The sequence below is a fragment of the Pterocles gutturalis genome, unplaced genomic scaffold, assembly GCF_000699245.1.
Source record: "Pterocles gutturalis isolate BGI_N339 unplaced genomic scaffold, ASM69924v1 scaffold24816, whole genome shotgun sequence".
NCBI lineage: Eukaryota > Metazoa > Chordata > Aves > Pterocliformes > Pteroclidae > Pterocles > Pterocles gutturalis.
Genome location: NW_010103669.1, coordinates 2,847 through 29,561, shown reverse-complemented (window position 1 = coordinate 29,561; position 26,715 = coordinate 2,847). Strand labels below are relative to the sequence as shown.

The 26,715-nt window shown below is 36.5% G+C and overlaps 1 protein-coding gene across 1 annotated transcript; it reads left to right on the top strand.

Annotated features, from left to right (window-relative positions):
- Positions 1-1,986: 1,986 nt before the first annotated feature.
- MSH4 (mutS homolog 4) lies at positions 1,987-26,715 on the top strand (the record flags this gene model as incomplete). The annotated part of the gene is made up of 19 exons (XM_010086801.1): positions 1,987-2,151; positions 3,332-3,495; positions 4,242-4,352; positions 5,397-5,512; positions 6,134-6,307; positions 8,619-8,791; positions 9,568-9,635; positions 13,667-13,741; positions 14,173-14,237; positions 14,776-14,945; positions 17,620-17,756; positions 18,169-18,272; positions 19,075-19,199; positions 20,954-21,154; positions 22,358-22,476; positions 23,028-23,156; positions 24,609-24,783; positions 26,096-26,184; positions 26,534-26,715. Coding segments are annotated over 19 exons (2,542 nt in total), but the record flags the coding sequence as incomplete, so codon positions are not given.

The window sequence follows — 26,715 nt, the reverse complement described above, 5'->3', positions numbered from 1 at the left end:
TCGGTGACCTCTTTTGCATTCACCCCGTCAGAACGATGGTACTCGTTCCTTGTGCTTCTTTACATAAACCTTTATTATTTTATGGGGGTCGGTACGCTGGTGTGAATTGCTGCCGGCATTTGCTTTCCTAGAGACCTGAACCACGTGCAGTTGGTCATGGGTTTTGCTTCTGTGTTTGTTTGGGTTTGGTTTGGTTGGTTGGGGTTTTTTTGGCCTGGCCTTTGAAGTACTTTTACATGCTGTTATCCTCGATGCGGTGTAGGAACGTTGTGGTCCTACAGTGCAGCGCTGCTGTTTGCCGTGCTTTGCCTCGAGCTGCTGTTGGCATCAGTCTCCCGGCCCCCCCCCCGCTCCGAGGCCGAGACCCCTCCACAGCCCCTGCGCACTGAACGCGTGCACATCAACCCCTTCCTAACGCTGGATTTTGCTGTCAAAGCCTGCATCTTGCCAGGCAGAAAAAGTGGTTCAAATTGTATTTTTTCCAGTGGAAAAACTATATAAAGAATTGTAAATTCTGTTAATGCGTGCTGAAGTATATACATCTTCATTACACGTAGGCTGGGAAGAAGGTAACCTGGTTTTGGGTGGTGTACGTGATCAGTCATTAATCCTAAAAAACCCCAAACAACAAACAAAAAACCCTTAGAATTCCGATTTGGGAAGGGCGTAACTTTTTTTTAAATGTTGGCTTGAAGAAATATGTGTAGAGGGTTTGGTTCGTGTGGTCTTTAGAATTATTTTTTTCCCGTTATGCCAGATCCAGTACATTCTAAGACAACAGCAAAGTCTCTTCTGCCAAACTTCTGAGTGAACTGATGCAAAAATCTAAGCAAATGCTATTTTAAAAAATCATCTATATGCATTGTAATGCTGACTTGTCCACTCTTTAAAAAAAATTACAGCCTGAACTAATAATTTATTTCAGTTGTCACGGTCACAGTTTTTTAAGATTTAAAAACAAACAAAACCCCCAGAAAATCCCTAGTACTGTAAATATTTTTGTACCAACCATTAGAAGATGTCATGCAGTTAATGGGTCATCTTGAGAACAATACTGAAGTATTTTGTAGATCAATTTTACAATTAAATTGAATGTAATGTAATTGAAGGAATATCTGTAAGTTTGTAACTTTTAAGTGAAAAACCTCTTTATATTTTCATTCATTTTTTATTGTAAAAAGCTCTTATCCAAGATAGATTAAGGATGTGGTGGTGCTTTTAGTCACCTCAAGAGAACTGAAAATCAGTAAAATAGTTTAAATTATTGAAACTAAAGAATGATCTTAGAAGAAGAGATTTTGCAGGACTTAAAAATGTAGATAAATCTTAAGATATGCATGTAAAAGAAACTGCAGATAACAAAAATTTCCAGATTATTGTATAATTTCTGAGAGTTGAACTCCATAAATTCAGAGGGAGAATGTTCTCAAGCAGAGGAGTTTTTCAGCATGGTTCTTTGTTTCCCTTTATTGTCCTTCTTCTAAAAAGAATGCTCAGCTTAAAAAAATACAGTTTTCATAAACACATGCAGTTTCAGATACGGATTTTAAAACTGATGGGCAATTGTGAGATAGAGCTGACTTTACAGCATTCTTTCATAAATCTAGAATTCATTGGAATGTGAAATTATGCATTGTAAAGTGACTTCTGTTGTATTATTTCAGTCCAACAATGTAAACAAAGATTTTTATTGGTGCTGCAAGTAGTGTCATTGTGGAAAATTACCATATTGATACAAGCTTGTTTTCAAAGCAAACTGATTTTAATTTCGTTTTATACTTGTACTACTTTGGAGAGCTTTTTATAGAATTACATTAAAGGGTATTGCTTGGATATCTCTACTTCTAGTAAGAAAAATAAAGTTTTCTAAGCTGTATGTTTATATATTGCTTTCTGAATAAAAACAGATTAATTTTTTTTCAGTTAAATTATATACAATTTAATGTGTCTGTTTTCAAAAGTTAATTTATTTTTCCCCCTCCTCAGAATCATATTTTGGGGACAAAAGTTCTTGTGTAGAAAACACTAGTGCACTGAATCTCGCGAGTTCCTCTCCTGTGCGAGGCTTGAATAGCGCGTGTCTAGGAAAAACACCCCGCTCTTCTAGCAGATCTGCTGGCAGAAGCCACACCCCTCTTATGGGATATTCAGGTAAGGTTAGCAGCTCTTAAAGGAAATAGTCCTACTTACATTTCCAACTAACATTATTACTTTAAACATACTTTAATGTGATACAGTAAGATACTGAAATATATTCAAACCCCAAAACATGATGTGTTTTGCACTATAGGGGATGCCTGCCAATGACAGATGCACCCATAAGGGAAAATACTACTTTAGGTACTGAGTAGATGTTTTCGTATTGCCAGCCTCTTGTCACTTGCTTTGCATTTCCGTATGAATTACCAATATAGTTAGAATTCAGACATTTTTCAAATTGTCCAATCTCCATTTGCTACTGAATTGAATTATTGTTTTGCAAAATGTAAGTAACGTGAAGTTTGTGACTTCTTACAGCTGTTGTGATCCAAGGTTTTCTTTGTGACTACTCTGGGAATTGGGAATCACACTTAATCTTTGTAAGGGGTGTTTCGGAGAGACAGCTGGATACTTCAAGAAGGAGATGAGATTAGTTGAGTTTGTGATGATATTTTGCAAAATTTAAGCCAAACCAATTTTAAGACAAGAAAAATGTTTGGTTTTTTTTTTTTTTTTTTTAAATCACTAAAAATTAAAATCAAATTATTAGGTCTCAGGCGTGCTGTAGATATATATATTTTAGTGTAGTTTAATAAGTTTATCCTAAAATTAGGTGAAATATTTATATATAAGACATTTGTTTCCCGTAATTTGACGAGATCTAAGCTACCTCGATCAGAATTGTACTTTTAGTGGAATATTACAGTATCTCTTTGCAATTAATGCACCTGATTTTAACTAGCGGTAACAGCTGTGCATTGTTTTGAATTTAAAATGGCAAATGTTTAATAATAGCCATGCCCTTTGACATGTTGTTTAGTACAGAGATGGTGACTCAGAAACTGTATATTAAGTTGCTACAGAAATGTGATTAGTTCTGACAATCTTAAATGAATGTGTTCAGTCTGTCTTTTAGTGTAAGAGTATGATATTCATACTTTGGAAAGTGTGCCTTGTCTGTCAGGCGTGGCAAGTAAGGAGCTCAACAACCAGGATTTTAATTTTTAACTAAGTTTAATAAATGGAAAGGGCTCTCCATGGATATGGGAATGTAAACACAAATAATGTCAAAGTATGTTTCTGTGAATGTAAAGTAGTGGCGTGTAACTGAATATATGGAACTGTTTTACAGTTACATCCTCATCTGCAGCCTCTGCTCATGCTGCTGCGTCGGTTATTGTAGCTGTAGTGGAAGGAAGAGGCCTTGCCAGAGGTGAAGTAGGAATGGCCAGTATTGACTTAAAAAATCCTGAGGTGATGTTATCACAGTTTGCAGACAATACAACTTATGCCAAGGTATTGTTGCATACCTAATTTCTGTGTCCCTGAAAAGCTAATTATTGTGACTTTCTTTCTTAAAAAAGCTTATGACTAATGGGAAGTTAAACTTCTGGTTTGTAGAAGAAATTTCTCAAAAGTGAAAATAACAAGTTCTAGAAAATGCACAATGTTGAAAAGACTGCTGTTTTCTTCACTGTGCCTCAGATTTTAGATAAAGAGGAAAGAATGTTTTGCAGAAGAAAAATAGCCTTTCTGCAAAAAAATTGTGTTTGAGCTATGTGGGAGCGAGATGCCTTGTTTTGAAGAGCATTGGTCAATACATGGTAGTAGAACTTGCAAATATTTTTCATCGACCAAATGACCTGTTGCATTTCTTCATTTTCTCAAGCACCATTAACTTCTCAGCTGGAAGCCTAGAAAGCTGTCGTCTGTTGAAAATAAGTCCTTCTCCCATCATAGCCATGGAATATAGTTTTGGATAGTTATCTCTTGCTTTGATGACAAGCATGTTTGTATGTTTAAATAACAGGGGATAGATACCTCTGTTTTTTAAAATTTAGTTTCATGTATATTTATATATCTGTGTCTATAGACAAAGATAAATTTGTCTCATTAGAAGTTAGGAGAAAATTTGTTCTTTACTTGCAAGACTGGAACTGTGTTTTTAAAATATAAGGGTTCTGTAATTATTGCTGGTTCATTATAGTGTAAAAATAGATTATATATGGATTTTTATTGAATTACTCTGAATTTTTTTTCAGGTTATTACTAAACTCAAGATATTGACACCACTAGAAATAATAATGTCAAACACTGCTTGTGATGCAGGGAACACAACAAAATTGTTCAGTCTTATAACAGAGCATTTCAGGGTAAGAATTTTACAGTTCCTGTTGATCACTTTTATACGATGGTTGATTTGAGAGTTTTCCACAACTTCTCAAATGCAGTCAGATTTTGTGTTTTCTGTGATCTTCAGGCCTAATTTTACCATGGTCAAGAATAATGTAAGTGCAGCTCCAACGCTGCTAGTTCTAGTCCTGTCAGTTACAGAGATAAGCATATTACTGATTAAACCTGAAAGTTTTGTATTTGTGGCATTAAATTAATTGAAGCAATACTGAACCTAGGAAAGATTCTGAGGTTAAAAAAATCAAGCATTTTCCTTTGCTCCTTCTTTTTTCTTTCAACCTGATAAATAGATGGGGCTAATGTATCACAGAACAGGAGAAGAGCCCTGGCAGAGTAAAAGAGGGTGAGATGAACTAGTATATGTAATTTGTGAGTAGTAAAGCCTCAGAATGTTTAAAAACCTGTATTAGTTACTACCTGAATTGCTTCCATGTCTATGCTGCTCATGGCTCCTTTGAGTCCTCCTCTACTTGCTGACCTCTCTCCTCTTTTTCTTGCATAAATCACTCACACATCGCACACATTCAGTTACTGTGAACTGCATATCTTCATTCTCTATTTACCGTTGAAGGCTTAATGATGATCCCTTGGGCTTAAACTGTGGCAAGGGAAAACTGCAGTTTGAATGTGAGCATTTAATGCTACCATGAAAATAAGTCTTCCTGAAAAGTCATTGATTTTAATAAAATCCAGGTTAAACTCAAAATTTGGAGTAGCTCGTTCTTGAGAGGAAAAGCAATATCCAAGAAAAAGCCTGTGTTAATTTGCTCAAAGCACTAGTATGCACTACTACAAAGTATGTCCTTGCTGCCGAGGAGGAGGAAACGTGTGTGACAATAGCATGGCTCGCTTGTGCTAATAAGCTAGAATGAATACTTATACAGATCGCTGAATCTGGTGATAGATTTTATTGGAACACATACCACTAGAAAAATAGAGAAATCTGTCTTGATGGAAAATTCTCTAACTTTTTTAACTATTTGCTTTTCTCCCCATCTTCACAGAATGTGACTTTTACAACTGTCCAAAGAAAATACTTCAATGAAACAAAGGGTTTGGAATACATAGAACAATTGTGTGCGTCTGAATTCAGCACCATTTTCATGGAGGTTCAATCAAAGTATGTTTAAATAAGGAAAAGCGTAATGTGTCCAGATAAATTTTTAACAGCTTTTTACATACATACACAAGTCTATGTCTTGTTGCAAAAGTTAGAAAACTGTAACAGAGCTGTTCTTTCATTTAGCCCTCCAGTGTTTCTGATATATCTGGAAACTTAAATAGAAAGTCGGTTACAGATTTTCTTTTTTAATTTTCACAGCTTTCCACTTTCTCCTTTTCATTCTTTCCTTAAAGATGCAACTTAACTGCTATGATTGCCTTTTTTTCTGGCCTCTGCAAATATTTTCCATATACCAAAAATTCTAAGTAGTGATACTTGGTGACCTGGGTTCTTCATTTCAAGTCACATGTAACTAGTGAAATACACACATTAACAATACCAGCTGTATAGTGTGGGGTGTTGAGTGTACAGACAAACATTAGTGGATGTTTGATTTGCATGCGTAGATGTGCACTATACATGGGTTAGTGCATGCTTAAAACATTCTGCTTTTTCCGTGCTATCAGTCTCAGTAGTCGTCAAGCTGGAGTGTGAATGTGATTTCTGTAGTGCACTGCTGGGTTTTATGGTATTTAAGTAGCACCATTCAATATTCATTAAAGATTGTTTCTTTCCAAGGTACTACTGTCTTGCAGCTGCTGCAGCTTTGCTAAAATATGTTGAATTTATTCAAAATTCAGTTTATGCTCCTAAATCACTCAAGGTGCGTTTCCAGGGGAGTGAGAAAACAGCTATGATAGACTCATCATCAGCACAAAATCTTGAACTAGTGATTAATAACAGAGATTCTCGGTAAGAATATTTAAGTTTATAAATCATACTTCTATAAAGCTGTATTTCACCAAGCTTCCTTGATGTTTGTGTCAGAGCTGACCATTGTAATTATTGCTGTATGACAGAACTTATATACCATTCAGAGTTTAAGAAAAAAAAATATTTTGACAGAGAAATGCATTACAAGTCAGCACAAAATATCTACCATAGGAAATCCTGCAAGTGAGTTGCGGGAAGAGATGGTACATAGTCGTCTTTACATTGATGTCTATATTTTATTCAGACTTCTAGATTTCGCAGTTTGTGAAATGAAAGAGGTGACATTTCCACAAGAAGTTGCTTATGTTGGATTAAAATGCCTAGGTTTTATTCATTTTACACAAGATAAACACTCCAGGCTTGAAAGGTTGTTTTGTTTTCCTTTAGCTCTAAGGAATAGTGGCAAACAAAGTAATTTCTGTAATGATGGCCATATGCAATGTGGTACTTGATTGCATGGCAGTTCTCCACAATGAGAACAATACTTGGAGCACTTCCTTCACCTGCTGTCCAGGAAGAAGAAGCTGCAAGACTTACCTTCTCAAGACTGTTATCCTTCTTGTTAGAAAGAGAAAGACTTAGAACTTGCACTTTGCTTCCTGCCATGTTCTGGGATCCACCTGTGTTTAGAAGTCCACCCTGGCATAGAAAGGGGAGCCTGGAGATTCCTGACTCTCCAAGTATTACTTGTAAGAGCTTCCTGCTTGGAGAAGTGTCATAGAATCATAGGATGGCTTGGATTGGAGGGTACCTTTAAAGACCATCTAGTTCCAACCCATCTGTGGTGGGCAGGGACATTGTTGACTACATCCATCATCCTTACCCTTCCACCACTGGCCCCCTCCCTCTCCCATGTTTTTCAGTTTTTTTTGTGGAGATAACAGTGTACACAGATCTGTTCTTCAGAGGTGGGAGGTAACTACAGTTTCTCTGCTCTGTCCCGAGTTATTTTGCTCTGTCCCCAGTTCCTCCTTGTTTGTTCCATTCCTTCATGTGTAGCTGTGGGAGCCAGCCACTCTAGGATTGGTAGATTTAGAGCAATGTTTCTGTGAAAGCTGCTCCTGATTCCACAGATGGTTTTGAGAGGAAGGAGGTCAGAGGAGGAACTGAGCAACAGTAAACTGCTCTTTAAGATTCTCTTTTTTAGCATTATTGCTGCAGAATTGTTACTGACCCAGTGGCAGGTTTGAATCAGGCCACACACAGCTATTTCCATTGCATAGATGTTACCCTGAAAGCCTGGTTAGATATCTTTGGATCAAATATTAACAGGTAAAAGTGAATAGTACAGGCACACACCAGAAACACCTAAATCAAGTTCTTGCGCCAGTATGAATTCTGGAGGGGCTTGTCTTAATTTCCTGTATAGGGGAATGAGTCCTCAGTTGCTTAATGGTGGGCAGTGGTCAATATATCCCTAATAAAACTGGTTTTGAATTTCCCTCTTTTTTAATTCTCTAATATTGTTTTGTTCTTTTGTAGCATGGTATTTCAGGAGTTTCTGTACTATCTATCTATCTTTATGCTGTGTGTTTTGTGTACATTTATCAGATTTCTTCCTATTCAAGTTCTGTTTTCAATCAGTACGTTTATCTGGCCTCAGTCTTTTTGTTGGCCTTTCTAGACAATAGCACTGAACATTTCGTGTTTCCAAAACTGTTTAGGTGTGTACTAGATGTAAATATAGGCTGTTTATTTTAAACAGATATGTTCAACCCGTAAGTGTTAGACCCTGGGATATGTGACATGTAAAAGCCATGAACGTGAAAATAATATTTATAAATCATAAGCATGGTGTTTGGCTCCTGTATGGACTGTAAGGCAGTTCTTTTAAAAAAAATAAAATCAAAGCTTACTTCTCTTGGACTTCTAAGTATTTTAAATGATTTTCAGAAATGAATTTTAATGAAATGTTCTGATTAATACTTGATCTCAGATTACAATTTGTCTCCTTTTGTAGGATTAGTTTGTTTGTTTTTAATTAGCTCGAGAGGAATAATGTGAACTGCACCACTGCAGTAGGAATGGAATACTACTACAAGAAAAGAGGAAAATACCGAGTACAAATGTATTCCTATACTTTTAAAAACGATGAGGGCTAATATTATAGTATATTACCTGACTTCTTAAACTGCTGGAGTTCCTATAATAACATGGCAAATAGGGAGGTGCTAAGCATCCCAAAAGCATGCCTGAAAGTTGTAGGATGCTCTTACCTGAAAATGTCACTTGACATTTACCATCTTCATTTTTTCTGAGGGTATTTTTCCCATGTATTTTGTTTTCAAAGGAATAGTCACACGCTTTTTGGTGTCCTGAATTACACTAAAACTCCAGGTGGAAGTCGAAGACTTAGATCCAATATCCTGGAGCCTCTAGTTGATGCCGAAACAATTAACACAAGACTGGACTGTGTTCAGGAATTACTCCAGGATGAGGAGCTCTTTTTTGGTCTTCAAGCAGGTAGTAGTTTATTTTTAATACATAGTACTATGTTTCCTCTTACACATTTCTTCTGATCTATGGAAGTGTGCAGTGTGACTCAATATGTTTGAAAAGTATTTTTTAATTGTTTGTAAGGTGACACTTATACTGGACATTTAGTTTTCTGAAGTAATCTTTATTACAATAGTGATATTTTTTTCCAAGTATTTTTCTCAGGAAACTGAATTTGTCTGGTAAAGTGGATAGAAGTCAGTGAGCCAATAGCTTTTTCAAAGAATTTGAGTTTGTCTGTTTATGTCTCTGGCTAGATATGCATTATGTTGGTAGTATACAATTAAAATATATACATCAAAAGCAAATAAAGGCATCACTGATGTAACACTTTTGTATGCATATTTCTTTCTGTTGCTTCATAAAACATAGTGGTCCAGACAAATGTAAAAAAAACATACAGTACCAGAGCATGAGTTAGTCCTCCTGAAGTTAGATCATGTAATCTTTGATCTTTATCACAAGAGAAATGTTATTCAATCTAACAGAATATTGCTGAATTGATATGTCTACCTGTACACTAATCACTACATGCTTAGCTATAGCCAGTATAGTTATGACAAAATAAATTAGATAACAGCTATTTTTAACCTGCTTTTTTTTTCCCCAGTAGGTAATTTGTGAAGATAGAATGAAAGAAAAAGATTAACATAAGGATCACTAAGTTATTGTGTGCATTTAAAAAAAATGGATTTTATTACAATTTCTGTTCAATTTCTGATCTGTTTACTTTTGTTTTACAGTCATCTCAAAATTCCTGGATACAGAACAACTACTTTCAGTTTTGGTACAAATTCCAAAGCAGGATACGGTATGTTTTGAATACACCTTAGATTATCAGTTATCTGGGCTATAACATGCAATATATAAATGTTATATCTGTAAATATACATGATAAGAAAAAGACTGCACCTTAAGAAGACATGGAATAATGTTATCGTAGATTGAGAGTATACCTTATTTTACAGCAGTAGAATGCTAGAAAAATTTGTGTTTGCTTCAGTATCACATTAATCTTAATTTATGCAAACTGACTTCCAAAAATGCTTACTTTTTCATCACTCAACACCTTTATTCTTCATAATTGTACATCCTGTTCGACAGTACTAGGATAAGAGAGGAATTTTCTTCACATCAGCATAAGAGGAAAAAGTGTGTAGCAGGAATTTACTGTCTGATTTTTTTGGAGGTTAATACAATTGCTGACAGCCTAAAGAAAATAAAGCATCTTTCTTACTAGAAACTAAATAATTTCTTAGTTTTCAGGTAATACAAATCAATAGAAATGAGTCTTTATTGCCTGAAAAATTATTTTGAAAAAGATTCATAAGAAGCACTCTGACTTTGCTCAGCTGTGCTTATAGTACAGATAAACTTAAATCTGTATTCAATTACTAAGTCAATTGCGTAAACATACAAAGCCAGAAATGGGAATTACTTACCCGTTAGTTTCTAAGACACAGACTTTGTATGAGCCAAGTGCAACTTCTTCAAGCAGGAGTTGTTTCCTTTGAACAACAATGAGCTGACAGAAAAACAATCTGCTCACTTGTACAGCATAAGCAGTACCAGATAGGGCAGAAGGTTCCCTGACACTGGCTGTTCTCACAGCCAGAGAACCTTACATCTCAAGCACACAGAGAAAGATAGCTAGGTTATGAATAGAGTCTGGAAGTCCCTTCTGTGTCCAGTTCTCAGCTTGATCCGTGTTTCTCTGTTAACCATCGAACGCAAGGAATAAGTAATGTGTTGCTGCACTGATTGCTCATAAGTTTTCCCAGGGTCCTGTGTTACAGATTACAGGAGTGCCCTGCTCTTATCTGTTACCTTAAATCACACATCTTACAAGGTGGACCAAAATGAAAAGCAGATAAAAGCATTTATTCACAAAAGCATAACTATACAATAAAGCTATAAATGCTTACAACAACGCAGTTTAGTTGAAAGACAAGCAGTACTTCATCTGCTTCTGTAGGTGTTTAATCCCTTATCCACTTGACAGTGTCAGCCATGGTTTCAGTCTGTATGAGTGCCTTATGCCTCATTGCATATATTAGAATGCAGGGAGGAACTTGACCAGCAGAGAAAGCTTCCATCACAGATCACCTTTGGCAGAATTACTGCATATACCTTCAGATTAAAGTTCCTTAGAGCCCCTCTTTCCTCCTCAGTATTTATAGCAAATTTCCCCTTTGGAATCTTTTAGGAGCTTGAGACAGATTGAATCTTTCACCTTGAAAATCACACTGAAACGTTTTTAACAATTTTTTTCTTCCTTCAGTGTGCCAGTGTGTCTTTGTTAGACTGGAGGTCAGCTCTTGTTCTTAAGTAGTGGGTAAACAGAAATTACTGAAGGGGGTATAAGAGGTCGTTCCATCCTAGGGACTATTAACATGTTTCAAAGAAAGATTATTTATTTCATCAGACCTTGCTTCCTGTATCAATCAAGTTAACACATGCAATACAAATATCAAAACAGGATAAGTACATGTACTGGGTCTTGGTTGAGACCAGGCATGACAGTTAACCACAATGAGCTTGTGATAACTGAATCTCAACTTTTTTCTGCTAAGCATATTGTAACCATTCCATTTTAAGTTACATTTGCCTATTGTACTTGAGTAGGATATTTCTGACAATGCTTTCGAGGCTTATGCTTGCCTGTGTTTATGCTGGCATGCCAGCATCATCAATATTTACATCTCTCTTACCTCCCAGTGTCTTCTCACATGCTTAGATAAGTGGCTTGTCTAGTGGCAGTTAAATCACGTACAGACTCACGTACAGCAGGACTGTAATAAATGCAGACAGATCTCTTTAAATGGCATATCCAGAGAGCTCAATGTTTATTGTTCCCAGTGTTCCTTGTAGATATCTGTAACATGAATGAAAGATCAGCTGTATGACTAAAACTGGCAGACCTGGATGCCTTTATCTGTACATCTGCTGTGTTTTCAGTCTGTCCCCAGTTTATTTTCAGTTAAATCAAGTGCTAACTCAGTTGCTTCTATCAAATACTAGATTAATGTATTCAGCATGTTCCACTCCCACACTCCATAAAAATTTTCATTGGAAAATGCTCCACCAGTCAACGGAATAGGTGCTAATCTGAAAAGGCTACAGTTTCAGTCACTAGAAGTGTGAGCGGTATGTTCAATGTGAGCATTCTCTCATCCTAAGGAGGACAATCAGCTGAGATGTGCTACTTGAAAAATCAGGTCATCAGTGAAATCAAGAACTTACTCTTATGAAATCTGCATATATAAGCAAATTAAAGGTATCTGGACAACCCGCCCCGCCCCAGATTTCCTTAAAAGACCCTCTTGTTTCAATCGTGAAGGATCCTTAGAAGTTGAATCAACATCCAACTTTGGTGGAGGTAAGGACCACCTGCTCTGGATTACTTGGTCACCCGGCTGAAGAACAAATTGAATAGATTCTATGCCTGATGAAGTTACAGGCATGTGACAGATTGATTCCTTCTCTCGCAGAGAGAAGGTATCAGTATGTTTGGTTTAAATTAGTTTCCAGGAAATACAACAGTTAAACTAGGGCTGATCTACTGACATAACCCTGAAATCCACAGGACTTAAGTCTCTAGCACATAAACAAAGTCAGCCACTTTTCTGAATCATCCTGCCTTAGGTGACAGAGTGACTGGACAAATTAATTTCAGATGCTGTAAAGAGTAGGCTTGTATTTTAGTCATTATTGAATCATAAAGAAGTAACATATAGCAGAGTTATCAACTGTTATTGTATTCATTCATTTTCTCCTTTTGACCCTCAGGTCCAGCATGTAGAAAGATCCACTTTTAACACCAGTTTGGTTAAAGTTCCTATAGAACTCTTTTAGCAATGGTACATTCCATCCCGAAATACCAGCTCTTCACGTGTGACCATATCTGTGCTTTTGATGTCTGATTCCATCATGGGACTTAGACCCCACATTTATTTACAGATTATGATTCTTGTGTTCATAGATTTGGCATTGTTTAGTCCTATCTTTTACAGAAAACTTTGCATAAAAGGTAAGATAAGGCAAGAGATGCCCTCCAGCACAGTAAAGAGTTGTTATATACGAACAAGAAAGGATTTCACACACCATCATACTCCTATGTTCATGTTGAGAACTGACATTAGCTTTTCTTCAGAATGAAACTGTGTGCTTATCTATGTTGGTTTCTTAAAATCCTCTCACAACAGTGCATATGTACTGCTTATGCTGTGCCCTAAAATCAGCAGCTAAATTCTTTATCATAGATATTAACGGGGCATACAAACAAGGTAGAATGTGTATGTAGACAAAGCATTTTGAATAGAGGTCATTATTGCAAGTTAAATTTGTAAACATTTATTGGATTTTTTTTTTTAAATTACATGGGATGTAAATATATCATCCAAAGATAAGTAAATTGAATTATGTTGTGTTTAACAGCATTTATGAAAAGGCTATGTTTCTTAATTGTGATACATTTGCTTTGAAAGAGTCTACAATCTATGTAGAGCTTATATAGAGCTATGTATATATGTAAGAGGAAAGAAGCTTTCACGGCTTGGGTTAGCAGAGTGTTCTCAGAGTCAATCATTATCTGTGCAGGCATATGAAAATATTAGCTACTGATAGGCAAACTATCACAGTAGGCAATGTAAAATTTAGGTAAGCATTTTTTTATGCAGTTATACATAGAGTTGTCAGAGTGAGCTTATAAAGTATTGTAGCAATTATCATTAAAAGTGTAAACCTGTTACAGTTAATAGTATGAGTTCTGTTAGTTCTTACGTGCTTTCATAAACAGGCAGGCATACAAACGCCTCCAATATTTGTAAAATTTTTCAACAGGTTAAAACTGCTGAATCGAAAATAACTAATTTAATCTACCTGAAGCATACTCTAGAACTTGTGGAGCCTTTAAAAGTAAGCTGTCTGTGTCTTTTATTTTTTTTTAATCAAATACAGACTGTTTTGTCCATTTTTATACAATGCAGTTCGTTAAATTTCATAGAATACAGAATAGAATATCTCAAGTTGGAAGGGACCAATAAGGATCATTGAGTCCAAAATAAAATTTACTTTATATCTCGCAGAACACAATACTGCCAACATAGTCTGTTAACTCTGAAGCCAATTGAAAATGTGCATTTGAGTGTAATACTCTTAAGAACTGGATTCCTACCATTACCTGAATAATTGATTTTATAACAAACATTTAACTAAAACTCCTGCTCAGATTCCATAAGCTGCTCATGCAACTGCTAATAAGCCTCTGTGAATTTAAGAACTTTCAGTCCTTTAAAAGGGCTACAAAAAGAAATAACTGTTCATGTCCATATTTTAATCTTCAACAGGCTGCTTTAAGAAGCTGTAACACACCACTGCTAAAGGCTTATTACAGTTCTCTTGAAGATACAAGGTACTGTCATAACACTTCAGCTAGGATGTTAGAAACTCTCATTTTTCTTAAGAATATCAGTGAGATTAAAGATGTTGCATCTTTGCTGATTTGTAGTTACAAGTATAGCTCAATTATTTTGCCTAAAAGTGATTTTGTCAAAAATTCTAATTTTCAACTAACAAATACAGGGGAAAAAAGCAAAACAGAAAGTTAGCTATGATACTGCAATTGCTGATAAACTGCACTCCATTAGAAATAATTCTGAGAAGACAGAAGTAGTGGTTTCATAGTGTCCCTATAATAATGCAAAAAACAACAGTTGCCTGTATATTTGAGAAATAATTTATATCTCCCAAAGATTTGAATTATATCTTTGGTCAAGCTTGGGTATCGTCATACTTAATTCTGAAGTGAAAAGAGACATGAAATTTAGTGTTTGGTTTTAACAGTAGATAATTTACTTCAGTTACGTGCAATACTCTAATTTTGGGATGATATTGCAAATAAAAATTGGAAAGTATTATGTAGCTAATCAGTGATACAACTAATATTGCAGATTTGGAATTATACTTGAAAAGATTACAACTGTAATTAATGATGATACAAGGTACACAAAAGGATGTCTGAGTATGAGGACCCAGAAATGCTATGCTGTTAAGCCTAACATCAATGAATTCCTTGACATAGCTCGTAGAACATACACGGAAATTGTTGATGACATAGCAGGTATTTCTAAACGAAGATTTTTATTCACTTGTAGTTCAAAGTACATTGCACCTGGCATATAGAAGCAAAGTAATCATATGTATTATAACCTTCTCATGTAAAAAGTATTAAAGTATTTAGTATTAGTATAAACCGGTTGTCATTGATAAGTAACTGAAGTACTTTTAAGATACATATTGAGATTCTCCTTTTGTAGATAAAAACTCAGTTTTATTTTAATGAAGTTGAACAATTATATTGTGATTCCTATATTTAAAACTGTTGCTCCTTATCCCCTGAAAGTAACATAAAGAATTATTCCAGCTAAAACTTTCTGCATAAAACATGTTAATCTTTGTTTTAGCTTCTCGAATTAAAATAGCTGAGTTCTTTGTATTTTAAGCAGTCTTGATCTACCTGCGCTCTACTCTTTAGCCAAGCTATTAAGAGTTGGAAAATCCGAACAAAAGGAATTTTAGCATAATGTCTGTTCCTGTGCTTTAGTATTCATCATTCCTATTCATCATTAAGTCAAAATAGAAGAAAAAAAAATTATCTTCTGAAATGGATGTCCTTTTATTTAGCATAAAAAGTTGATGTCTAGCTGAAGGACCATCTTCTTAGTTTACTATGTAATTGTAAACTTAAAAGAGTGTCAGAAATTTTAGGATCTGTCACATGTTGTGAGCTTTCTGTTTTCTTCTAGTCTTACATTCTACGTAGTACACGGTGAAAAGTACAGATGCTATTGTTTTTTATTTCCTAAATCTTCCAAAATTTGTTAGCTGCTAGGATTTCTGCGTGAGCAGACGTATTCCCCCTGCCTGTTTTCACTGTAGTCCACGTGCTTGCAGAAGGGATTCTTCTCTCTTTTCCTCTTTACTGGATTAAACTCTTAAGTGACTCCAAGACTGAGTACTGATGTTGTCTGCCTGGACTTCTGTAAGGCCTTTGATATGGTCCTCCACAACATCCTTGTTGGTAAATTGGAGAGAGATGGGTTTGATGGAAGGACTAAGGAATGAGAGACGGATATGAGATGGATAAGGAATTGGCTGGTTGGCCACATCTAAAGAGTTAAAGTCAATGGCTCAGTGTCCAAGTGGAAACCAGTAACGAGTGGTGTCCCTCAGGGGCCTGTACTAGGACCAGTACTATTTGATATCTTCATCAATGATGTGGACAGTGGGATTGAGTGCACCCTCAGCAAGTTTGCAGATGACATCAAGCTGAGATAGTGCAGTTGATTCACTACAGGGAAGGGATGCATCCAGAGGGACCATGACAGGCTTGAGGAGTGAACCCATGCGAACCTTTCGAAGTCCAACAAGGTCAAGTGCAAGGTCCTGCACCTAGGTCAGAGCAATCCCCAGCATCAATATAGGCTGGGGGATGAATGGATTGCAGAGAAGGCCTGTGGCATACTGGACTTGGGGATACTGGTGAACAAAATATTGGACATGAGACAGCAGTGTGTGCTCACAGCCCAGAAAGCAAGTCATATCCTGGCCTACATAAGAAGAAGCAAGGACAGCAGGTCGGGTCGAGGGAAGTGATTCTCTCCCTCTATTCTGCTCTGGTGAGACCCCCCCCCCTGCAGTGCTTCATCCAGTTCTGCAGTCCCCAGCACAAGACAGACATGGACCTATTGGAGCGAGTCCAGAGGAGGGCCACAGAAATGGTCAGAGGGCTGGAGCACCACCTGTGAAGAAAAGCTGAGAGTTGGGGTTGTTCAGCCTGGAGAGCAGAAGGCTGTGGTGAGCCTTTAACTATGTAAAGGGGGCTGGTAAGAAGGAGGCAGAAAGACTTATTACCAGGGCCTGTATTGACAGGACAAGGGGCAATGGTTTTAAACTGAAAGATGGTAGATTTGAGTTGGACACGAGGAAGACATTTTTTACAATGAGGGTGATGAGATGCGGGAACAGGTTTCCCAGATAAGTTGTGGGATGCCACATCATTGGAAGTGTTCAAGGTCAAGTTGGATGTGGCTTTGAGCAACTTGGTCTTAGTGAAAGATGTCCCTACCTCTGGAAGAGGGAGTTTGACTAGATGATCTTTAAAGGTCCCTTCCAACCCCAAGCATTCTATGCTTCTATATCCAGAATGTCCTGAGTCTAGGTTGTGAGTGGTTGGAACATGAGAGTGGGCAAACTTAGAGCAATGAGCAGCAGGGAAACACCACTAAGTAACTCCATCCTTTATTCTCACAGGAATACGACACTAGTACCCTCTTTGCAGTATCACAAACTTAAAGCATTACCCTCAGTCTGGGGAAAGAAGATTGCTTAGAATCATGAACTGGCTAAAATCTGAGAGTCCCTTGTCTGCAGTTCATATTCTGTCTACTGATCAGACACTGAGCTTGAGCAAACTTTCCTTTCCATAGTTGGCCCACCTGGGAGTTGGTCAAATGCATGAACTGTCGTTAAAGAACATATGAATTTATTTGATTCTCTCCACTGGAATTTTTTCCCAATAGCTTTATGCAGCCAGATTTGTTACATTAATACATTACTTAAATAACTCCCTGGAGACCCAGTTCTAAGGCCTTTTGTCACGTTACTTACCCGACACATTCAACGCCTATAAATCACATGAACAGTATGCATCTTTGTATCAACCCAAATATGTATGTATGTGTATGCACGTGAATGTATGTAATTTGTGTCAAATCTTTATTTGTGGTGTGTAGGTATGATAACACAACTTGCAGAAAAGTACAACCTACCAATGAAAACAAGTTTCAGCTCTGCTCGTGGATTTTTTATCCAGATGAATGTTGATAGTTCAACATTACCCAATGGACAACTTCCTTCAGAATTTACAAAGGTATCTATACTAGATATGTTTTTCATAATATGTATGTATACTTAATGTATATAAAAGGTATAATACCTTAATAAAATACACATTATACAGTAACTTAAGCAACAATTAAAATAATTCCAGTGAAGATATGTAGAAGTAAATTTTTATAACTGCCCTGTGTCTACATATACTTAACATAGTCAGAAATGTCCAATTACATGCAATTATGTTGCGTGTAAATATGAAGTTGCATATCTTGCTGATAACTGCATTCTCTTATATGGATTTTTCATAAGAGTTTATATAGGAAAAATGAGATCAGGCATTGTTTTTTCTGCCCTTTTTTCCCCATATTGTTCCCAGTTTGCTTTTTAGAAACTTTTTGTTTGTGATAATACGGCAAGTTCTTATTGTTTGTTTGAATTCCCCGTAGATCACTAGAATGAAAAACACATATAGCTTCACTTCAGCAGATTTAATAAAAATGAATGAAAGATGTCAGGAGTCCCTGAGAGAAATATATCACATGACCTATTTGTAAGACTTTTAAAAGCTATTTAATATTTACTAACTACATTTTTTTTGTCCAATTAACAGCTAATTACAGGTTTTCTTAACGCTACTTTTCTGTTAAGTTTTGGCTACTTTTACAGAAATAATCCAAAGCGACACTGATCAAGTGTGCTTCCTGAGACAAAAAAACCCCACAAAGTGTGTATTGTATTAAATGTGATTACAAATACACAGGCGTTTATTAATAAGGGTGGCCATCATATTTATTAAATCTTTATGGGTGAATTATCTACACAAAATGACACAATGAATGTTTTGTAATGCAAAATCATTACTTGCATTTACAGTAGAATTGTCTGTTTCTGTGTTTTGTCCTTGTTGCATGTCATGTTGCCCTGCTGTCTATTTCAGAAGACTTACTAAGTGTAATGCTGCATGTTAATTATGGAAATTATTTCTAGAAACTGTGGGGGCTTTATTAACATGAAGACCTAAGGGAATAAGAGTCGCATTTGACGTGTTAATAAAACACATTTGATTCCATAGATGTATTTTTAGTTGATTCTCTTTGTGGAGCTTTCTTTTGAGCTGTTGGTATTTGACCTATGTGTCTTGTGTTTGATAGCAGAATTTGATCTGATATGATGGTATAGGATCTTAATTTGCTTCAAAGAAATTTATACATTTGCTTGCATCTGGCAGAGACGATTGCACTTCATGAATAACCTCCCATCCTAATGTATGCAGTATGAACATTATTAACGTGCTTTATTTCTGTAAATTTTATATGTACTGCGCAACAACTAAATCAGTGTCTTTTTTTCAGAATAGTGTGTAAACTACTGAACGAGATCTATGAACACATTCATTGCCTATACAAGCTGTCTGACACTGTGTCAATGCTGGACATGCTGCTTTCGTTTGCCCATGCCTGCACTCTTTCTGATTATGGTAAGTTTGTTCTTTGATTCTGTCATGGGCCAGATAAAGACCCTCCTGTCGGAGAACATCCAGGCTGTTTTGTCTGGTTCTCCAATTGCTAAGCTCATGTCATTTATTTTTCTGGGTCTCTTTAGGTGAGCGTCTGTGGTCTATCCTTGCCAGTTTTGTGCTGATCTTCTTTGTGTTTCCATTAATTGAAATGACATTCTGACAGTTAGCAACTGTAAGCCTTCATAGCCAGTCTTTTCAATTCTATTCAAAAGCACGAGTCTGAACATTCTGAGTTTACACTTCTATTCTGCAAAGGCATGAGATAATATAAGTAGAACAACATTAAGTATATACCATAAATGAAAATATGTGGCTATCTTTGTTTGCCTGCTTCAATTTTTGTAGCACTTCGAGACATTTTTGGAAGTAGTCTTCTGAGGAACCCAGGATCATGTGCTTACCTGCATATCGTTCATCCTTCTTCCCTAGCCCAGTTCTGCAACATACAAATGAGCACATTGTCTTCAATTAGTGCTGACCTGAGATATTTACCTACAGTACAATACAGTGTAGATACTAAATCAGGTCTGGAAGCCATCTCAGCAGGTATATTAGCTCATCATCACTGATGCTGCTATGTAATTCCAGTTCATGAGCAGGATCAGTTTGCTTTGCAGTATGGACTGTGAATCTTCATGTGCTGATGATTCCAGTCGTAGCACATTAATTGATATGTAACTGAGCAGCAACTGCTATGCTTGAGGCATCACAGTCTTTTCCTGACAAATGAATCAGAGCACAAGTTTTCTTCAGCAGTAATGAGACCAAAGCCACGTAGGTTGTCCTATACATCTACACCTGCAGTTTGCATGGCCAGGCATGAATGTGTATCCACCAAAAGAAATGGACAGTCATTTGTAGCTTTCAGTCCCCTTTGCCACTTGACTCTCTCACCTAAGTCATTAAATGACTAAAACCTACACCAGGTGACTAGGGTTCCCCAGTGTTTAAACCTGAAAAACTGTTTTGGCACTTCTTTCTTGAAGGCTGCTCTGTTTAAACAGACCACCAGATTTAACACCGCTTCTTTGTTAGCCAGTACTGCCATTAAGGTAGACAAAGAGGAGGCATACAGAATAGGTTCAGTAAAGACTGTATTCTGACAGAAATACATACCGATAGTCCCAGTAGCAAGTGGATCTATGCAGGCACAGTATACACCTAGATATTCAATATGATAAAATATAACAAACATAGAAGGAATGATGCTTACTTTTTTCTCATGCTTATATAATAAGGTCATATATAGCAGTAACAGAGTTCATGACCTGTGTACTTGATATGCTTATAGCAGTTTAAAAAGAATTAAAAATATATTAGCTATGCAACTGGCTTTCCGTTTTTCTGTTATAATTACTTTTCAAGTTTCACTCTTTGTATTTTTCTTTATTACTGGAGTCCAACCTTGCTTACTATGGAACTTAAACACGGAATGTTAATTTAGAAATTGTTAGCTATGGGATTCTTTTTGTAGTAATATATTATGAAGAACTGCATGACAGTCAGAATCTATACCTGAAAATGGCTGGTAGTTCTTCCCAAGTGCTGCATGTTAGTCTTGCTTATTACAGGAGAGTAAAAATTGGGGAATCGGGACCACAGAGTTTGGCTTCTGCTCTGCAAGAATTACTTTATTTCAAAATGCATTAGTTTAATAATATAAAGATTTCCATACTAACTCTGCAATGTTTTATATCCTTTTTCTCATTTAGTTCGTCCAGAATTTACAGATACTTTAGCGATCAAGCAGGGATGGCATCCCATTCTTGAAAAGATAGCTGTGGAAAAACCTGTATCTAACAACACATATCTGACAGAGGGTAACAACTTTGTCATTATTACAGGACCAAATATGAGTGGAAAATCAACATACCTAAAACAGATTGCTCTCTGTCAAATTATGGCACAGATTGGTGAGTAAGAGTGTACTGTATCAGTAATCTTCTGCAGCACATTTATTGTTTCTTAGTTAAAAATATTTATGAAGTTAAATGATTTGGCTTCTAGAATAAGAGTCCATCTAAATAGTAACAGGTAATTGTTAGTCTGTTTGCTCCTGCCAGCTTTTGTGCTGCTGACAGAGGCCACTGCAAGGTTTTGGGTCTGCCACTGGAAACTTATGGGGCCGTGTCTGTGTATCTGGAAGCCTTCCCAGTCTGTCTTTAGGAGAAGCACAGTTGTGTGCTTTAATTCTTTGGAGCACCTTAACCCGATCTAGCACCGTATGCTAGATCGATAGCGAGTGTCCTTGAAGTATGCCCATGAGGCTTTGTGTGTGTTAATCATCCAAAAGGAATAGATGAACCTGAGCATACCTCAGTGATGTAGAGAAACATGCTTGCAGCCAAGTAGAATTAATAGATAAATAATCAACTACTTCAAATAAAAGTAGTAATAAATACGGCACGCTTCTGTCACTAAAATTGTAAAACTAAACCAAGTATTTGCAAAGTCTAACTGAGGCTCATCTCTATACTCAGGAATTCTTCATGTTTTTCACCTTAAAGGTAAGGCTGGTAGCACGGGAGAAAGACCTAATAGGCTGACCCCAGCTCTACTAGAATGAAACTGCTTAGCAGTGGAGAATAAAATCTGTCCACTATGTGTTTGTGGGTCCAGTCTCCAAAAACTGCAAGTTCTTCAGGAACTGCTGTCAAAAACATGAGTTTAATTTGAATAAAAAGGAGACGGTAAAGTCTCTTGAGAGGTTTCCTGTTCTTTTCAATAAAACTAATAAGCCTCAAAGTCTGATAAAGGCAATATGATGTTTTTGGGAAACTAAGGTTCCTTGGAATTAGTAACTCGGTGACTACAAAAGTGTAAATTAATCCTAGTGTTTATTCTCACTTTTGCATCCCTTTAGACACACAGCTTCAGGCATATGATCACTTAAGGTTTTACTGATAAGCTTCTCTAATTATGGTATCTATATAATATTTTTTCTTCTAAAGTAATGGTAGAACATAATCTTATGAAACTTTATAGAATAAGATGCATTCTCTACAGTGCATAAAGACCAAGTGTAAAACTGATTTTTTTTCTCCCACTGACATATTCAGGCAAATCAGCATTTCTCACACTGATATGAGAAAACTTATATTTTTCTTGTTTTGTAGGTTCTTATGTCCCCGCAGAGTATTGTTCTTTTCGAATCGCAGAGCAAATTTTCACCAGAATAGGTATGGATGATGATATAGAAACAAATGCATCAACATTCATGAAGGAAATGAAAGAGGTATTAAACATAGCTAATCCAGGGTCCAAGGCCCATTTTTACTGTTAAGCTAATAAAAATTGTACTAGTATATTTCTGCTGAAAGAGTGTACTTGGAAAAGCAACCAAAAATTCAGCTTTCATCTGTTACCTTGATGATAAACTGCAGAAAACCAGGCATATCTTAAATAAAAAGATATACTAGTATGAGTGAAAATCAGTGCTCTGTTGGACAGTAGTTTCAACATTTTGTTAGCTCTTAGACCTTAAATGATTATTTGTAGGAGCCTAAGCCGTCTCAATTCCCTCTCACAAACTGATATGATTTTGAGGGAAAGTGATAGGTTTAATGGAAAAGAGAGTGCTATTGTATGAGTCTTTGCTTGGTTATAGCTGTCAGCTATTTGAAAGCTGTGAAAAGGTAAAATTTGTGGATCTGAGAAGATTTTATTAAATTTCTGCATTAAGTTTCCTCTGAATAACACAAAGTATTCCTATTAGCAGCAGTATTCCTATTAGGGTTTTTAAAAAATGCATTTATAGGAATGATAACACATTAAATATTTTCCTAGATAACATATATCATACAAAATGCTAATGATAAATCGCTCATCATAATTGACGAACTTGGCAGAGGCACCAGTGCTGAAGAAGGTATTGGCATTTGTTTTGCTGCCTGTGAATATCTGTTGAATTTAAAGGTAATTCTGTTTTGAAAAAAATTTAAAGCTTATAATTATTTTGTCATACTGAAAGTAAATACGGTCTTTTCTTATAATGTAACTTCAGTTTTGAAGAGATTTCTTGCCTAAACATGATATTTTTCAAAACCGGTAAATAGTAAGAATTACGGTGATAGTTCACTGGTGGTTGTGGTTTAACCCCAGCAGACAGTTAAACCCCACACAGCCGCTCACTCACTCCCGCACAGTGGGGTGGGGGAAAGAATTGGAAGGGTGAAAGTGCAAAAACTTGTGGAGTGAGATAAAGACAGTTTAATAGGTAAAGCAAAGCTGTGCATGCAAGCAAAGCAAAATAAGGAATTCACTCACTACTTCCCTTCGGCAGGCAGGTGTTCGGCCATTTCCAGGAAAGCAGGGACACGATGGTTACTTGGGAAGACAGATACCGTAACTCTGAATGTCCCTCCTTGCTCCTTTTTCTCCACAGCTTTTATTGCTGCGTCATATGGTGTGGGAGGATATCCCTTTGGCCAGCTGTCCCGTGTCCCCTCACAACTTTTTGTGCACCCCCAGCCTGCTCACAGGTGGGGCGGTGTAAAAAGCAGAAAAAGCCTTGACTCTGTGCAAGCCCTGCTCAGCAACAGCTAAAACGTGTCTGCTCAGCAACAGCTAAAACGTGGGTGTGTTATCAACACTGTTTTGGTCACGTGTCCAAAACATAGCACCATACAAACGACTATGAAGAGAATTAACTTTATCCCAGCCAAAACCAGTATGCTGGTCGCCATCTCTTTCCAGCTTGCTTGCAAGCTTGCATTTCTGTCTAGAAAGAGAATAACCCAGCCTCTTCAGTTTTGCTTAGTACAGCTGTTTATGCTTGAATGTTAAAGGTGATTTTGGCTGTTATCTTTCCCAAGTACAGCCGTAGTTCCGTACAACTTATGAATTGGTCAGAGGTTAGAGGCCTGTTTGGAAAAGTGGAAGATGGTTTTAGATGGGATGGAAGTTTCACCTCATGTTGTTGTCAGCTTTTTGAAGTGTGTAGGTGTTCAGTTTTCTGTCAGAGTTGATTCAGGGTACTTTTGTGGTTTGGTTTGAAAAGCTCACATCTTTTCTGTTGCTTCTGCTTTTGGCAAAACGTTCTTTGAGAGTATTAAGGCAACCATTTGACAATCATTCAAATTCACCCTCGTCAAATTTTGCAAGCATCATGGATTTCCTGTTACTTCTGATGTTCTTTTCCTTCTTTTGGGAAAGGAGTGGGAGAATCCCCAGTTGGAAGAATTATCCTTGCCAATGGTAGAACTCATCGCTTAAAAGATTTTAATTCACTTTAGTATTTTAAAGATAGCTTTTCAGTGTTTTGGAGGAACACCTGGACATCTGTGAGATCATTTAATTTTTATTATTTATTGTAATTTATTCCAAGATAATTTCCAAAATAATTTTTCTCTCTTGTTTCCTTATAAGGCATTTACATTGTTTGCTACACATTTCCTGGAACTGTGTCATATAGATGCTTTATATCCCAATGTGGAAAATTACCATTTTGAAGTGCAACATGTGAGAAGCAGTGCTGGAAATAAGGAGAAAATTGCTTACACTTACACACTCTCCAAAGGATATACAGAGGAAAAGAACTACGGTAAGAGATGCCACTATGACTGTAACTCAGGAAAGATGATATAAGATACTGTTTCAGTTATTAGGCATCTAACAGTATTTTTCTGCTGACTTCTGCTGAGTTTGAATGTCTCTCATAGAGTAACAACTGCAGATCTGTAATATATTCCAAATACTCGTGTGCTTTAGCTAACCATGTAGTGAGACAGTAGTTTGGGGTAGTATGAAGAACTTGTATGAAACTTCATAGTGAAAAAACATTTTAGTAATGTCAGTAGCGATTCACCGCTGTCTGAATGAGATGAGCCATTCTGAGCGCACGGTACTTGACTTGATTTAATCTGAGTGAAAGTTCTGGAGAGACTTAAAGCTGTGCATGCCAAGGTTTGTGTTAAGTAAAACTCTTATGTGTCTACCATAAGTCATGATAGATCAGTTAAACAGCAGCTTGGCCCTTTTGGATTAACAAAAAGGAATCAAGTTTCTTTAAAAAAGCACATGAATTTTATTGTGTATCAGCCTGAGGCTGTTTCGAGACATTCCATGACAGCATCAGTGTTCTCAGGAAAGTGGGTTTACTTCTCTTTCGACTTTAGAATAAATCATACTGAAGGCTGTACAGATTGACAGATTACGGGTCAGTAAAGGAGTGACAATAAGTCATAACTACATATTTAAAGAGTTACAAAAATCCGTATGTTTCCAAATGCTAGATTCTGAAGTTGGACCCTTGATTTAGGTAACATTTAATCAATAGGAAATTATCTACACGTGACTTTTGCAAGCTAGTGGTAACTGAAGGCTACAAATTATTCCAGTCAAGCTTCAATAAACTGGACTTAAAATGTTTCTTTATGTGTATTTCAGAATTAGTTTCTTAGAGCACAAGCTCAATTTCAGGTGCTATGACACCGCTAGCTCAGAAAAATGTTTAGAGAGTATTCTCAGAGAACAGGAGACCTTTAGTAACTCAGTGTTGGTGTCTTGGCTTTACCTTAACTTGAGCAAAGTCACATTCTAAGAAAGAGTGCAAGGGCTTTTGACCCTTTTTCATTTCAACCCTACAGTATTAAAGCACCTGATGAAGCACAGAATTTTCTCGAACAGCCAGGGCCACAGGCAAAGGAAAAAGTAAAACAAAACAAAACAAACCCCCAAAAAACCCCAAAACCCCAAAAAACAATAACAACAAACCACAAAAACAAACAAACAAAAAAAAAACCCCCAAAACTTCACCCTTTAAAAAACAGGCTAAGTTAATTCTGGCAGACATAGTGTGGAAGGTAGGAAAAAAAATTACATCAAAAATCCTGATTTATGTTTTATACATTTAGGAATAAAAGCTGCAGAGGTTTCTTCGCTACCATCGTCCATAATTTTGGATGCAAAGGAAATCACAAATCATATTGCAAAACAAATTTTGGTATGTAGTAGAAAATTATAATACTATAATTCACAGTTTTTATAAAACTGAAATAGATTTTCAGTTTCTGAAAGGATATAGATAAGCAGTGCCTACGGTTTTATGAAAATAGATTTCATTAAAATTGGTATTTCTGGAACCAGTTATAAAAGATAATACTGAAGGTCACTGTTAGGTGACAACACAAAGCACTCCTTAGGGTTAAACAGTATTGGATGTAATGTTGGTGTACAAATCAAGAATCAAGAGATCAGAAATAAATAGGCTGGAAAACAGCTAATATTAGTATTTTAATAATAGAATGTAATTGATGTCATATTTTAATTGATGTGTATGTTTTTAAGAACAGCAGAGGCAGAAGAGCACTCCTGAGATGATGAAACAGAGAGCTGTATACCATTTAGCAATGAGATTGGTTCAGACTGCCAGAAATTCTCGATTGGATCCAGACAGTTTGCGTATATATTTGAAAGGCTTGAAGAAAAAGTATGAAGCCAGTTGTCCTGCACCTGGACAAAATGATGAGCAACA